Raw genomic sequence first — 10,566 nt, 5'->3', positions numbered from 1 at the left:
TGTAGGCACAGGCTCTGCCCCCCATGACCCTGGACTGCTCCAACATCTTGGATACAATAAACTGCATTTTGAAGAGCTGCCTGAAGTCCCGCATCTCTCGTCTCAGGCTCTTGCTGTCATGCATCTGACAGTTTAAACCCATGAAAGAACACTTTTGATTTTCCTAATTTCTCATGTCTTTGCCTAGGCAGGCAGCTCTGCTGCATCCCACATCCACTGGTGAGCGCAACCCCGGGACTGGGTCAGCCGGGAGTGTGGAATAGATAAAATAAGGGACAGGTGTGACTGGAGTGCCAAAAATCAAAGTTTAATAAAGGAAAAATAAAAGGCACACTAACAATAAATACATGACAAAAACATAACTCCCTGCACGCTGGAGGGAGCTACTCCAGAAGACAATGAAATGAAGCAAACACAAACTTATAGAGAGGGCAGGGAACCAATGAACAAAGAGAAACAGAAACCATACCTTATATAGAGCACAAGACTAACCAATCAGAAAGCAGGGTTCGTAACATAACCTTATATGGAATAACTTAATCTGCATAACTGCTCCCATCATTCCTTTCTTCCCACCATAACTTGGGAATGCCCCGAGCCTGTGGTGTACCCATCCAGGGGATGGCCCTGGTGGGCTCGCGGGCCTCCACACAGCTCCTTGGTTCTTGCCTCGTTTGTCTCTCCACCCTCACCATCTGACACTGTGCCAGACTTTGCTGGTTCTGCCTCAGCCTCAGAATCCGTGTGGACATGGAGCACCTGGAGAGGAACACAGGAACATGCCCTGGGAGACCCTGTTCATCTTCCACATGGTCCCTGATGCTGCTGACTCCTCCTCTCCTGCTCACATGGCTGATGCCTTGGAGTGGCTACCTTGAACAGAGGCTAGACAAGGTTAAGAGAATAAAGTGGATATTTATGAGAGGCCTTCAATAGACACACCTTGGGCAGCCTCCCAGAGGCTGCACCCAAGGTGGACGAAGGTCACAAGATTTTTCAGACAATTATAGGTTTGGTCTATTTACATATCAGGGGTTAATACTCCAATTACAGTTTCAGGTAATGAAGTCATTTACCCCCAGTTTGCTCCCCACAACTCACTTTTGTTTATACTTTTTGGGTGTCCTTGAGTTTCAGGCCTGGAGGGATTGTTTTGTCTGCTCAAAATTTGAACACAGTTAACACTCTATATGGAGTTTAGAGTTATACACAATGCAGTACAGGATTTGAAAAATATAAAACTAAAATCCTAAGGAATCATGGCACACATTGGCTACATGACAGAGAAGAAAGTGGTACCTAGAGAGGGGTATTATGGGGTGGAATTTGGGTGGAAAGGGCTTTTGTGGGGTGGCAGATCAAAGCCAATGTGGTGCAGGACTGGATGGAAAGCGTGGAGTGGGCATGTGCCACACTGTGGGCATCCCTTGGTCCTTTCTGGCCATGTGCCCCTCCTCTTGACACCCAACTCTGGGATATTTATATGCATTTATGAGATGCCCTCTCATTCTTCCCTTCCTAGACTGAACAGGCCCAGCTCCCACAGTCTTTCCTCATCAGAGATGCTCCATTAATCATTTTGCAGTCTCTGCTGGACCCTCTCCAGGAGCTCCTTTTCTTTCCTGCTCTGAGAGACCGGCCTGGACAAAGTTCCCCAGGTGTGCCTCACCAGGGCTGAGTAGAGGGGCACCATCCCCTCCTGGACCCTCTGGCCACACTCTTCCTGATGCACCTGAGGATCCTTTTGGCCCTCCTGGCCCCGGGGGCACACTGCCAGCTCATGGGCAACTTGTCACCCACCAAAACCCCCAGGTCCTTCTCTGCAGAGCTGTTCTCTGGTAGGCCAGCCCCCAGCCTGGTACCTGGGGTTATTCTTCTCCCCATGCAGGACCCTGCACTTGTCCTTGTTGAACCTCTTTAGATTTCCCTCTGCCCAACTCTCCAGCCTGTCAAGGTCCCACTGAAAGGCAGAACAGCCTTCTGGTGTATCCCACCAGTTCTGCATCATCAGCAAACTTGCTGAGGGTACATTCTATGCCTTCTTAGATAAATGATCGGAAAAAAAAAAAAAAAAAAAAAGCCTGAAAGAAAAGCAACTCTTCCTCTCACAAGTGATCAGGTTTTTCTCTGCAATACTGCCTTTGCCTTGTCTCTGCAATACTGCTTTTGCCTCAGCCATATTTGACATTTTCTATCCCATACCATACCACAAGGGCACCTCCTGGCCCAGTCAGGTCTGATCAGCTGATCCAGTGGGAGAAAGTTTCCATTTCAACCCACAGGCATTTTACAGGTATAAAGAAAATGCTTCATCTGGGGTTCAAGGAGATTGAAGGGGAGACAGGGTGTAAACAGGCTGGCTGGTCTTTAGTCTGTCTAAGCATCCTAAGAGGGTTTCAGGTTGGTACTAGAAACCCACATGATCTCCCCTTGCATGTGGAGATGCCTCTGTTTCTGAAAGGCCGGGAAAATGTTCTGTACAGGCTGTACCTGCTGGCTGGACTGCAAGGGGCTGATGGAGACAAGGGGAGCATTTGCAGCATTTGGGGACTGAGACCTGTCCTGCATGTCCCACCCATGCTCAGGTTCTCCCAGAGTGTCATCTCCTCATTCTCACACTCAGGGTTTGCACCCAGCTCCCAAGAAGGCTGCAGACACAAGTGAGTTTGAACATGCTTTTATTGATGGCCAGAAGCAGAGGGAGCAATGGGAAGCCGTGTGTTCTTGGCACCTGTATTTGTACCTTGCCATGGAGACTCTCCTTGGAGCAAAAACCTGTGCCTGCACCACGGGGGCTTCTCTGACTCCAGTTCAGCTGCCCCTGGGAGCTTCTGAGCACCAGCAGGTGTTTGATGCATTGTGGAGAAGGGGCACTGAGCATTTTAGTCAGAGGATGGAGAGCCAGGCAGCTCTTGGAGTGCAAACCTCCTCAGCTGCTCACGTATCCAGGGCTCAAAGTACGAGATTCTGGTGAATACCTCAGGGAAGAGGCGGCGTTTATATCCGTGAGAAACAATGCCATAAGCCTTCTTATTGCAGACTAATGGGCCACCAGAATCACCCTGTGTCATGAAAGGAGTGAGAGGGGTCAGACATGCCACAGCACAGCTCTCCCTGCCTTAAGGAGCAAGTTTCCTCTTCCCTCCATGTGAAGAACGCCCTCTTCCAACCACCTCCCTCCCTCCAGACCCAGCTCTCAGGGTTTGTAGCTGCCTCACTACTCCTCTAAGCCCACCCATGAAACAATTCAGGCCTGGAGACTCTTTGAGATTCAAAAACTCAAAAAAAAAGTATATCTGCTTTAGACAGTGGGAAATATCTAAGCCATCAAGGATATCACAAGGAAATTACACACTGAAGCACTGGTTCGGCTGGGTAGAACATCCCCAAGTAAGTAAAAAAGCAAATGTTGCTGATAGTTAGGAAAATGCTCCCAATTCAGGGGGCACGTCAGCTCCAGAGCTTCTGTGAGGACCCTCAGCTCATCATTCTGAAGGTCCTGGTTCGTTCTGGTGTTGTTTTACTTTCACCTGAGAACCAAGCTGACTGTCCAGTCCCAACCTCCTCCCAAGCTTGCAGCCCAAAACAACACTTACATGGTAAATTGCTTTTTTGCTGTATTCATCACCAACACAGATCATAGACTGATGCTGGTAGTTATGGGAAAGGTGCTGACATATTTTCTCATTTTGCACCTTCAGTTTCACCTCCCTCATCACATTAGTCCTGTTTCCTGTGTCAGATGTCCAGCCCCAGCCAGACACCCTACATTCAGCTCCTGCTCCCACACGATCGTTTCTCCTGGGAAAGGAGATAAATTTCACATTCTCATTGATCCTGGCCCTTGGCTTCAGCTGTCAGGCAGAGAGAACACGTGGTTAGAGCCAGTGAAGGATTAGGAGCAAGTTCAGAGTTTGGGGAGGTGAGCAGGGGCAGATCCTTCGGGCAGGAAGGATGTGTTGGGCCATACCTTCAGCAGCACGATGTCATTTTTGAAGCCAGCACGGGAATATTTGGGATGGATGACCCATTGTCCAACACGGGTCCTCTGCTGGCTCTGTTCTCGGCCGGTTATGTTGTGGGCTCCCAGAATCACAGTGACCCTCACTGTCCTGCAGGAAACACCAACACACTCCAGCTGCACTGGCCACGGGAGCACAGCCCCCAGGGCAGGTGGCTGGAGGAGCTGGTGGCTGATAAACCCCCCCAGAGCAGCTCTCAGCAAGTTGTCCTGTGTAAGCTGGGTTCCTTCCACAGCCCAGCTGGGGATCCCTCGCCCCACCCTGGCACAGGTGGGAGCTGCCCCATGCTGAGGACGAAGGGAAGCAGAGCAGGGGAGACACTGGACCCCTTCTCCAGCAGCAGCTCTAAGCCATGGGAGGAACCATGACCCTGGAGACCACTGTGAGCATTCCTGTCCCCAAGGACACTCAGCCCCTGGCAGACAATTCCTGCAAGTCACAGAGGACAGCTCAGCTCCAGAGATCCCTGCTCTGCCTGAAGAGGCACGGGGTACTGTTTCAGCCCAGAGCAGGGCTGAGGCTCTCTGGGACTATGTGAGACTGGAAAAAATCACTTGTACAAGAACCATAGAGTCTTACCCTTTTTTATCCAGACAGTGAGCTGCTGAGAGCACTGCGTCTGGACGAATCAGGAACCCTCCACAGTAAGCAGTTTGTGAGCCAGTTTGAATTTTTAAATAAGCCATGTAGGGTCTGGAGTGGGCCTTAACTTCCCATCCACCAATGATCCTTCCTGGAAGAGAGATGGGAAATGTTAATATGACGTGTGCTGCTATTTCCTGTCAAGTTTGGGGCTGCATGAAGGGAGAGGGTCATCCTCTAATGCCATGTGCCAGTGATACCAACAACTCTCCTTCCTGGGGCTGTCCAAGGCATTGCTGGTGCACAGTGGAGAGAAAGACAAGCGGCACTGTCTGGGTCTGACCACCCCTGGCTCTGGATGACTCAAAGGCCATCAAAGGCACAGCTCCAGTGCCTCTAATGCCTCACTGGTCTCAGGCACTGTCTGAGCTGGGAGATGAGAGGAGAGAGGAAAGTAGGAGAGCGGAGATAGGAGAGAAGGCAAGGCAGGAACCTTGCCTGAGACTGACTACTCAGTGTCCATCTGTGCCCTTGCATGTTCTTGTCTATCCCATCTCTGTGTACTCACCAGCCCCAGCCCAGGGCAGAAGGACAAAAGCACTTGTGAGCAGAAGGAGAAGCAGCATCTCCCACCACTGTCCCGATGAGCCAAACCAGTAGCTGTGGCCAGGCAGGAGACAGGTACAGAATGGCAACCTCTATATATGTCATGTGGAGCTGAAACAGGAAACCTCAGCCTGCCTGTGGCCATGTCATTTACTGCTTTTGTTCTCACAACCCCCAGACTGTGGCTTGGTGAGGGGCTCATGACACGTTCTCTGCATTTTTGTCACAATCTTCTCAAAAAGAAGGAGAGATCTGTGCTTGTTCAGAGCACCCACAGTGCACAGGAAGAGGAATGGAGTGTCTGTTGAGTGCATATCGCATCAGAGACCTCTGGAGAGCCCCTGGGATCCTGCACGTGGGCTGGATTTTTTTTATTTTTGTTTTTTGTTTCCCCCTCCATCCTCTGATAGCAATGGGGAGAGCTGGCCAGGGCCAGGCAAAGATCCTGTTTTTTATCAGAGGGGCTGACTGCCATCAGAGATGTCCTTGGGAAATCAGAAATCACCAATCAGAGTCACTGAGGGACAAGGCCAGTGGGAGCCTCACGCCCTCAGCCCTGCGGTTCTAGAGGATCTGACAAGTCCATGGTGAAAAAAGTCTGAGGTCCAGCTGGGAAGTCATTCTGTGGGCCCAGTCCAGATCAGCAGGGGCCCTGGGCAGGTGCAGGGCTGGCTGAGACACAGCTGGAGCTCAGGTGAGGACCAGGCTCAGCGTGTCCACACGAGAAGGGGAGCAGCCCTGCCCGAGGCCTCTCTGAGCCCTCCCTGGCAGCTCTGGCTCCAGTGTTACAACCTGGAAGGGACTCAGCCCCTGTTTCCCTGACCCTCCTTTGGCCATGAGCCCAGCCAGTGAAACCTCCAGGATGTTCCCAATTTTACATGCCTTTGGTCTAGAGAAAGCCCACAAATAAATCCTCTAGAGCACACTGGCATTGCCCCTTACCCTGTCTTCTAAAAAGACCATGGACTGTAGTACATGTCCTGGGGATCCTCCTGAACCTGTTTGGTGGAAGGTACAATTTCAGAAGTAATGGGAGATCTGGAAAATTCACATGAATTCCATCCTTAGTTTTTTCCCTCTCTGCTGACCACACAGGGACATTGGCTCAGAAGAAACCAACATTTGCCTGCCATCAGATGGCTACAGAAATGAAATCTCTGTTTGCTAACCTCTCCTGTATGGATAAGAAGCAAATTCTGTGAAATTAAAAGATTCAGTCATTGAATGAAGAAACTTCATTTCCCTTCTCACTTCAATCTCCAATTTTTATTGAACTCTTTGCCTTTGATGCAGATTTGGTCTTCATTCTCTGGTTCTCTTATCAGTCTTTTCCCAGACCAGGTGTCTCTGACCACATCAGGGGTGATGCTGCTCAGAGCTCTGAGCAGGTTGGTACTGGGTGCAGATTTAATTTCTGCAATTCCAATCAAATCTGATTTTTGTTTGATTGGATCTCTTTTCCAACTGTAAGAAGAAGGGAAGGGGAAGGGGAAGGGGAAGGGGAAGGGGAAGGGGAAGGGGAAGGGGAAGGGGAAGGGGAAGGGGAAGGGGAAGGGGAAGGGGAAGGGAAGGGAAGGGAAGGGAAGGGAAGGGAAGGGAAGGGAAGGGAAGGGAAGGGAAGGGAAGGGAAGGGAAGGGAAGGGAAGGGAAGGGAAGGGAAGGGAAGGGGGAGAGGGGGGAAGGGGGGAAGGATTCACAGCTGACGAGTAGTCACTAAAAATTGAAGAATGAAATGTGAGTGGCTGGAGTTGAATGAAAACTCTCCTACCAGAGACAGCACTGCCCCTAAAGACACGAGTCCAATTAAACAAAGGCAGCATCAGGCTAATTCTGCCCGTGGAGTCACACATCCCTTGATATTTCCATCTGCTGCTCAGACTTTTCATGTTAACAGTCAGTCCCCAGCTGGTGAGGATGCAGAGTTCTCGGCCTTAGGCATGTAAGAGATGAGATGCCTGTGTTTGGAGGAGTCCCTCTGCTCCCACTTTCCATACAGTGGGGGAGGGCTCCATCCAGCATTTCAGTGCTGGTATAAGGATGTTTGCTACATCCCCTTGCCCACAGAGGGAGCACAGCTCTGAACAACCATCTCTGACAGCTCTGAAATGAGACTCAATCAATGCCACCTCTAGGGGATTTAGGGATTTCAAGAGAATCTACTTAAGGCAGGTGTCAGAGGCAGCTCAGCTGTTCCCTTCATGGGCAAAAAATAGAGATGCATTGAGGCTCTGCCTTTTCAGCTGCAGCCTGGGCTGCAGCTCTACCTTTTCAGCTTTCAACTGAGTTTAAACAAATCTAACAAATTCCTTTTCTTCCTCTCTATGAGACAAGTCCTTTGCTGACTTTCTATGGTATATGCCATATGCTAATTTCAACATATTATTACAGCTGTGGCAGAAGATCATCTGTATTTAAAATATAATTTTTAATCTGCAGTGTAAGCTGACAGTAGGAATCACCAGCCCAACACCATTCCTAATGTAAGAAAACAAGGGAAATACTTCTATCAAAATTTGAATGACCCATTTTGGAGGCACTGGATGGCAGAATTGCTGGAGGTAGGACACTTTGTTTCAAAATGGCTATTGTGAATGTATAAAGAAAATCCAAGGAAGAGCTAAGGCCAAAACTTACTTAAAGGGCCTCAGAGCCCTTTAAATACACACAAATTACATAAATTGAGGGTTGTTTGTGAGAGGTGTTCTGAATTAGAAGATGAACTGTCAGTAAAACAGTGGCTGCTGTGTGTGCTGTTGACTTTAATAAAGAGCTAATGATCACAGCAATAGTCTAAAACTTTCATATGGGCTTGGAGGGTAGAATTAGGTTGTTTCCACTTCAGCTACATGGTTCTAACAAGATAAAACCAGTGTGAATGTGTGCTGTTAGAGACTGCAGGGAGTTTTTCATGTCATTCTCTATCTGTCATGCACAGGCTGTATTGAGATACCACTCAAAAGTGTCCTTTCATTCCCATGTTAAAGGAAACAGCCAAACCCAGAAAGATCCTCCTTAAATACCTCAGAGACCAAATATCTGAGAATATTGGGAGTTGCTTGTGTGTTAAAGTCATCTGTGGCTCCAGGGTCCCCAGCTTGCACCTTTGTGTTCGTGTCATAAAACGCAGAGACAGAAGATGTCCTGTGTGGGTCACAGAGGCAGCCCGAGGGTGGCTGGTGATGGCAGAGCTGGGTGACTGCTCTGGCTTTGAGCTCTGTCCTTCTCTGTGTGCCAGCTCTGCTGACGTGGTCCTTGAGTGTACAGAGCCAAAGGTGCTTCCCCCTCTGTTCATGGATACATTTCTGATGCCAAAATGCATTTTGCGCCTTGAGATTTGCTACTGTAGGGCAGTGGCTGGTGGCCCCTTTGGTGAGAGATGCTGAGTCTGAAGGACACAGAATTAACCACCTTTTTCTCCTCTGTGGCTCTTCTCTTTCAGTGCCTCAGTTTCCCATCCTGGGCAGTGAGAAAACAGAGCTGGTCCAGCACTTTGTGAACATCCCACATACAGCAACCCTCCTCAGGGGAACGAGGCCATGTGAGTCATGAATAAATGGTCGTGAGCTTCACCCTCTGCACTTCCTCATCATTCCCTGTGGGTATCTCTGCCTCGAATTGTTCCTTCTTCCTTTGCCTGCCTACAGACAGGATTTTTTGTTTGGTTTACTTTGGTGCTGATTTCTTTGGTCTGTGGGTGTTTAGGTGGACAGCATTGGCTTAGGTTTTCCCTTCACAGCTTCTGCTTGCTCCATTTGGGAGTGCTTTCTCCAAAGTTGGGCTCTTGGATGTATTTCTGTCCCCCTGACAGCTGTGGATTGATGTGAATATGAGCCAAAGCCTCCCGCAGCCTGAACTTCCCTGGCTGCCACCTGAAGTTGAGTTGCTCTGAACTTCAGCTGTCTTGGAGGAAGGCTGCCTGCCCTGTCAGCCCACTCAGGGGGAAAAACAGAGTGCAAGGAGCAATACCCACTGCTCCCTAAGGTAGCACAAGGGTTTTTCTTTCTTTCTTTGGTTTGTGGGAGTCTCAGTTGTCACCTGCGCTTTCCCCTGACTGCAGGAAGCGCCTGTAGGACCAGCTGGGAGCACAGACCTGACATCAGGGTGGAGAGCATATCCTCAGCAGGTAACCCTGCACCCATGATGGAGCTACCCCTTCAATGCCAGCTCCTCTTGGTCAAAGGCTTGGTGACACCACCAAACAATGACACTTGGAGGGCACTGGCACCACGCACTCCCAGCCACTGCCTTGTCAATGAGCTCAGCCCAGCTGCTCTAGACTTACACCCTTTGACCCAGCAGCTCTCCAGGCATTCCCAAGAGACTCCTGGTTTGAGTAACTGGCTGAAGCCCTGTGATCTTGGCACAGTGACTACGGCTCTGACAGTCTGTCTGATTCCTCCCAGATGGAGCCAGCGGAGGAACAAGATGCAGGAAACCGCACCCTGCTGACTGAATTCATCCTCTCTGGATTGTCCAGCCGCCCAGAACTCCAGCACTTGCTGTTCTTCACAATCTGCTTCGTTTACAGCATGACTCTCATCGGGAACCTTCTCATCTGCATGGTCACAGTTCACCCCAGCCTCCACACGCCCATGTACTTCTTCCTCCGCGTCCTGTCCTTCCTGGATATTTCCACAGCATCAGTGGTTGTCCCCAAGATGCTGGTAAATATCCTGTCAGAGGACAGGAGCATCTCCTACCTGGGCTGTGTCACACAGCTCTACTGCGTGGTTTTTCTTAACGGCCACTGAGTGGTACCTGCTGGCAGCCATGGCCTACGACCGCTACGTGGCCGTGTGCTGCCCGCTGAGGTACCCTGCCATCATGAGCACCAGGGCTTGCCTCTCCCTGGTGCTGCTCTCCTGCTGCAGTGGCAAGGTTGTGTCGGTGGTGCAGACAGCCTGGGTGTTCAACCTGTCCTTGTGTGGGCCCAGGAGGATCAACTACTTCTTCTGTGACATCCCCCCCGCTGGTCCTGCTCTCCTGCACGGACACGTCGCGCTACGAGAGGCAGCTCATCTCAGCCACGGTGCTCGTCATCTTCACGCCCTTCTGCCTCATCCTGCTGTCCTATGCCTGCATCATCTCCAGCATCCTGAGGATTTCCTCTGCAGAGAGCAGACACAGGACCTTCTCCACCTGCTCCTCACACCTTACTGTGGTGACGTTGTACTGTGCAAGTGGGACTTTGATTTACTTACAGCCAAAATCCAGTAATTCACAAGACACTAAGAAAATCCTTGCTCTCATATACACAACTGTAATTCCCGCTTTAAACCCCCTGATTTACAGCCTGAGGAATAAAGAAGTGAAAGAAGTACTAATCAGAGTGATGGCTGTCTTGATGAAGAAATAA

At 50.1% G+C, this 10,566-nt stretch overlaps 2 protein-coding genes across 2 annotated transcripts; one reads left to right on the top strand and one right to left on the bottom strand.

Annotated features, from left to right (window-relative positions):
* Positions 1-2,882: 2,882 nt before the first annotated feature.
* On the bottom strand, positions 2,883-5,230 carry LOC128819781 (cathepsin G-like). The gene is made up of 5 exons (XM_054000125.1): positions 5,173-5,230; positions 4,602-4,755; positions 3,971-4,112; positions 3,597-3,854; positions 2,883-3,062 (listed from the first exon to the last, which is right to left on the bottom strand). Exons 1-5 carry the CDS (start codon positions 5,228-5,230, stop codon positions 2,883-2,885), a joined length of 792 nt encoding a protein of 263 aa, XP_053856100.1.
* A 4,354-nt stretch (positions 5,231-9,584) lies between these two features.
* On the top strand, positions 9,585-10,566 carry LOC128819786 (olfactory receptor 10A5-like). The gene is given in 3 exon segments (XM_054000130.1): positions 9,585-9,943; positions 9,945-10,172; positions 10,174-10,566. Coding segments are annotated over 3 exon segments (951 nt in total). The 5' UTR covers positions 9,585-9,613.

This window comes from Vidua macroura, chromosome 27 (genome assembly GCF_024509145.1).
Source record: "Vidua macroura isolate BioBank_ID:100142 chromosome 27, ASM2450914v1, whole genome shotgun sequence".
Classification (NCBI taxonomy): Eukaryota; Metazoa; Chordata; class Aves; order Passeriformes; family Viduidae; genus Vidua; species Vidua macroura.
The sequence above is the reverse complement of the archived record's forward strand: the minus strand, read 5'-3'. Positions and strand labels throughout refer to the sequence as shown.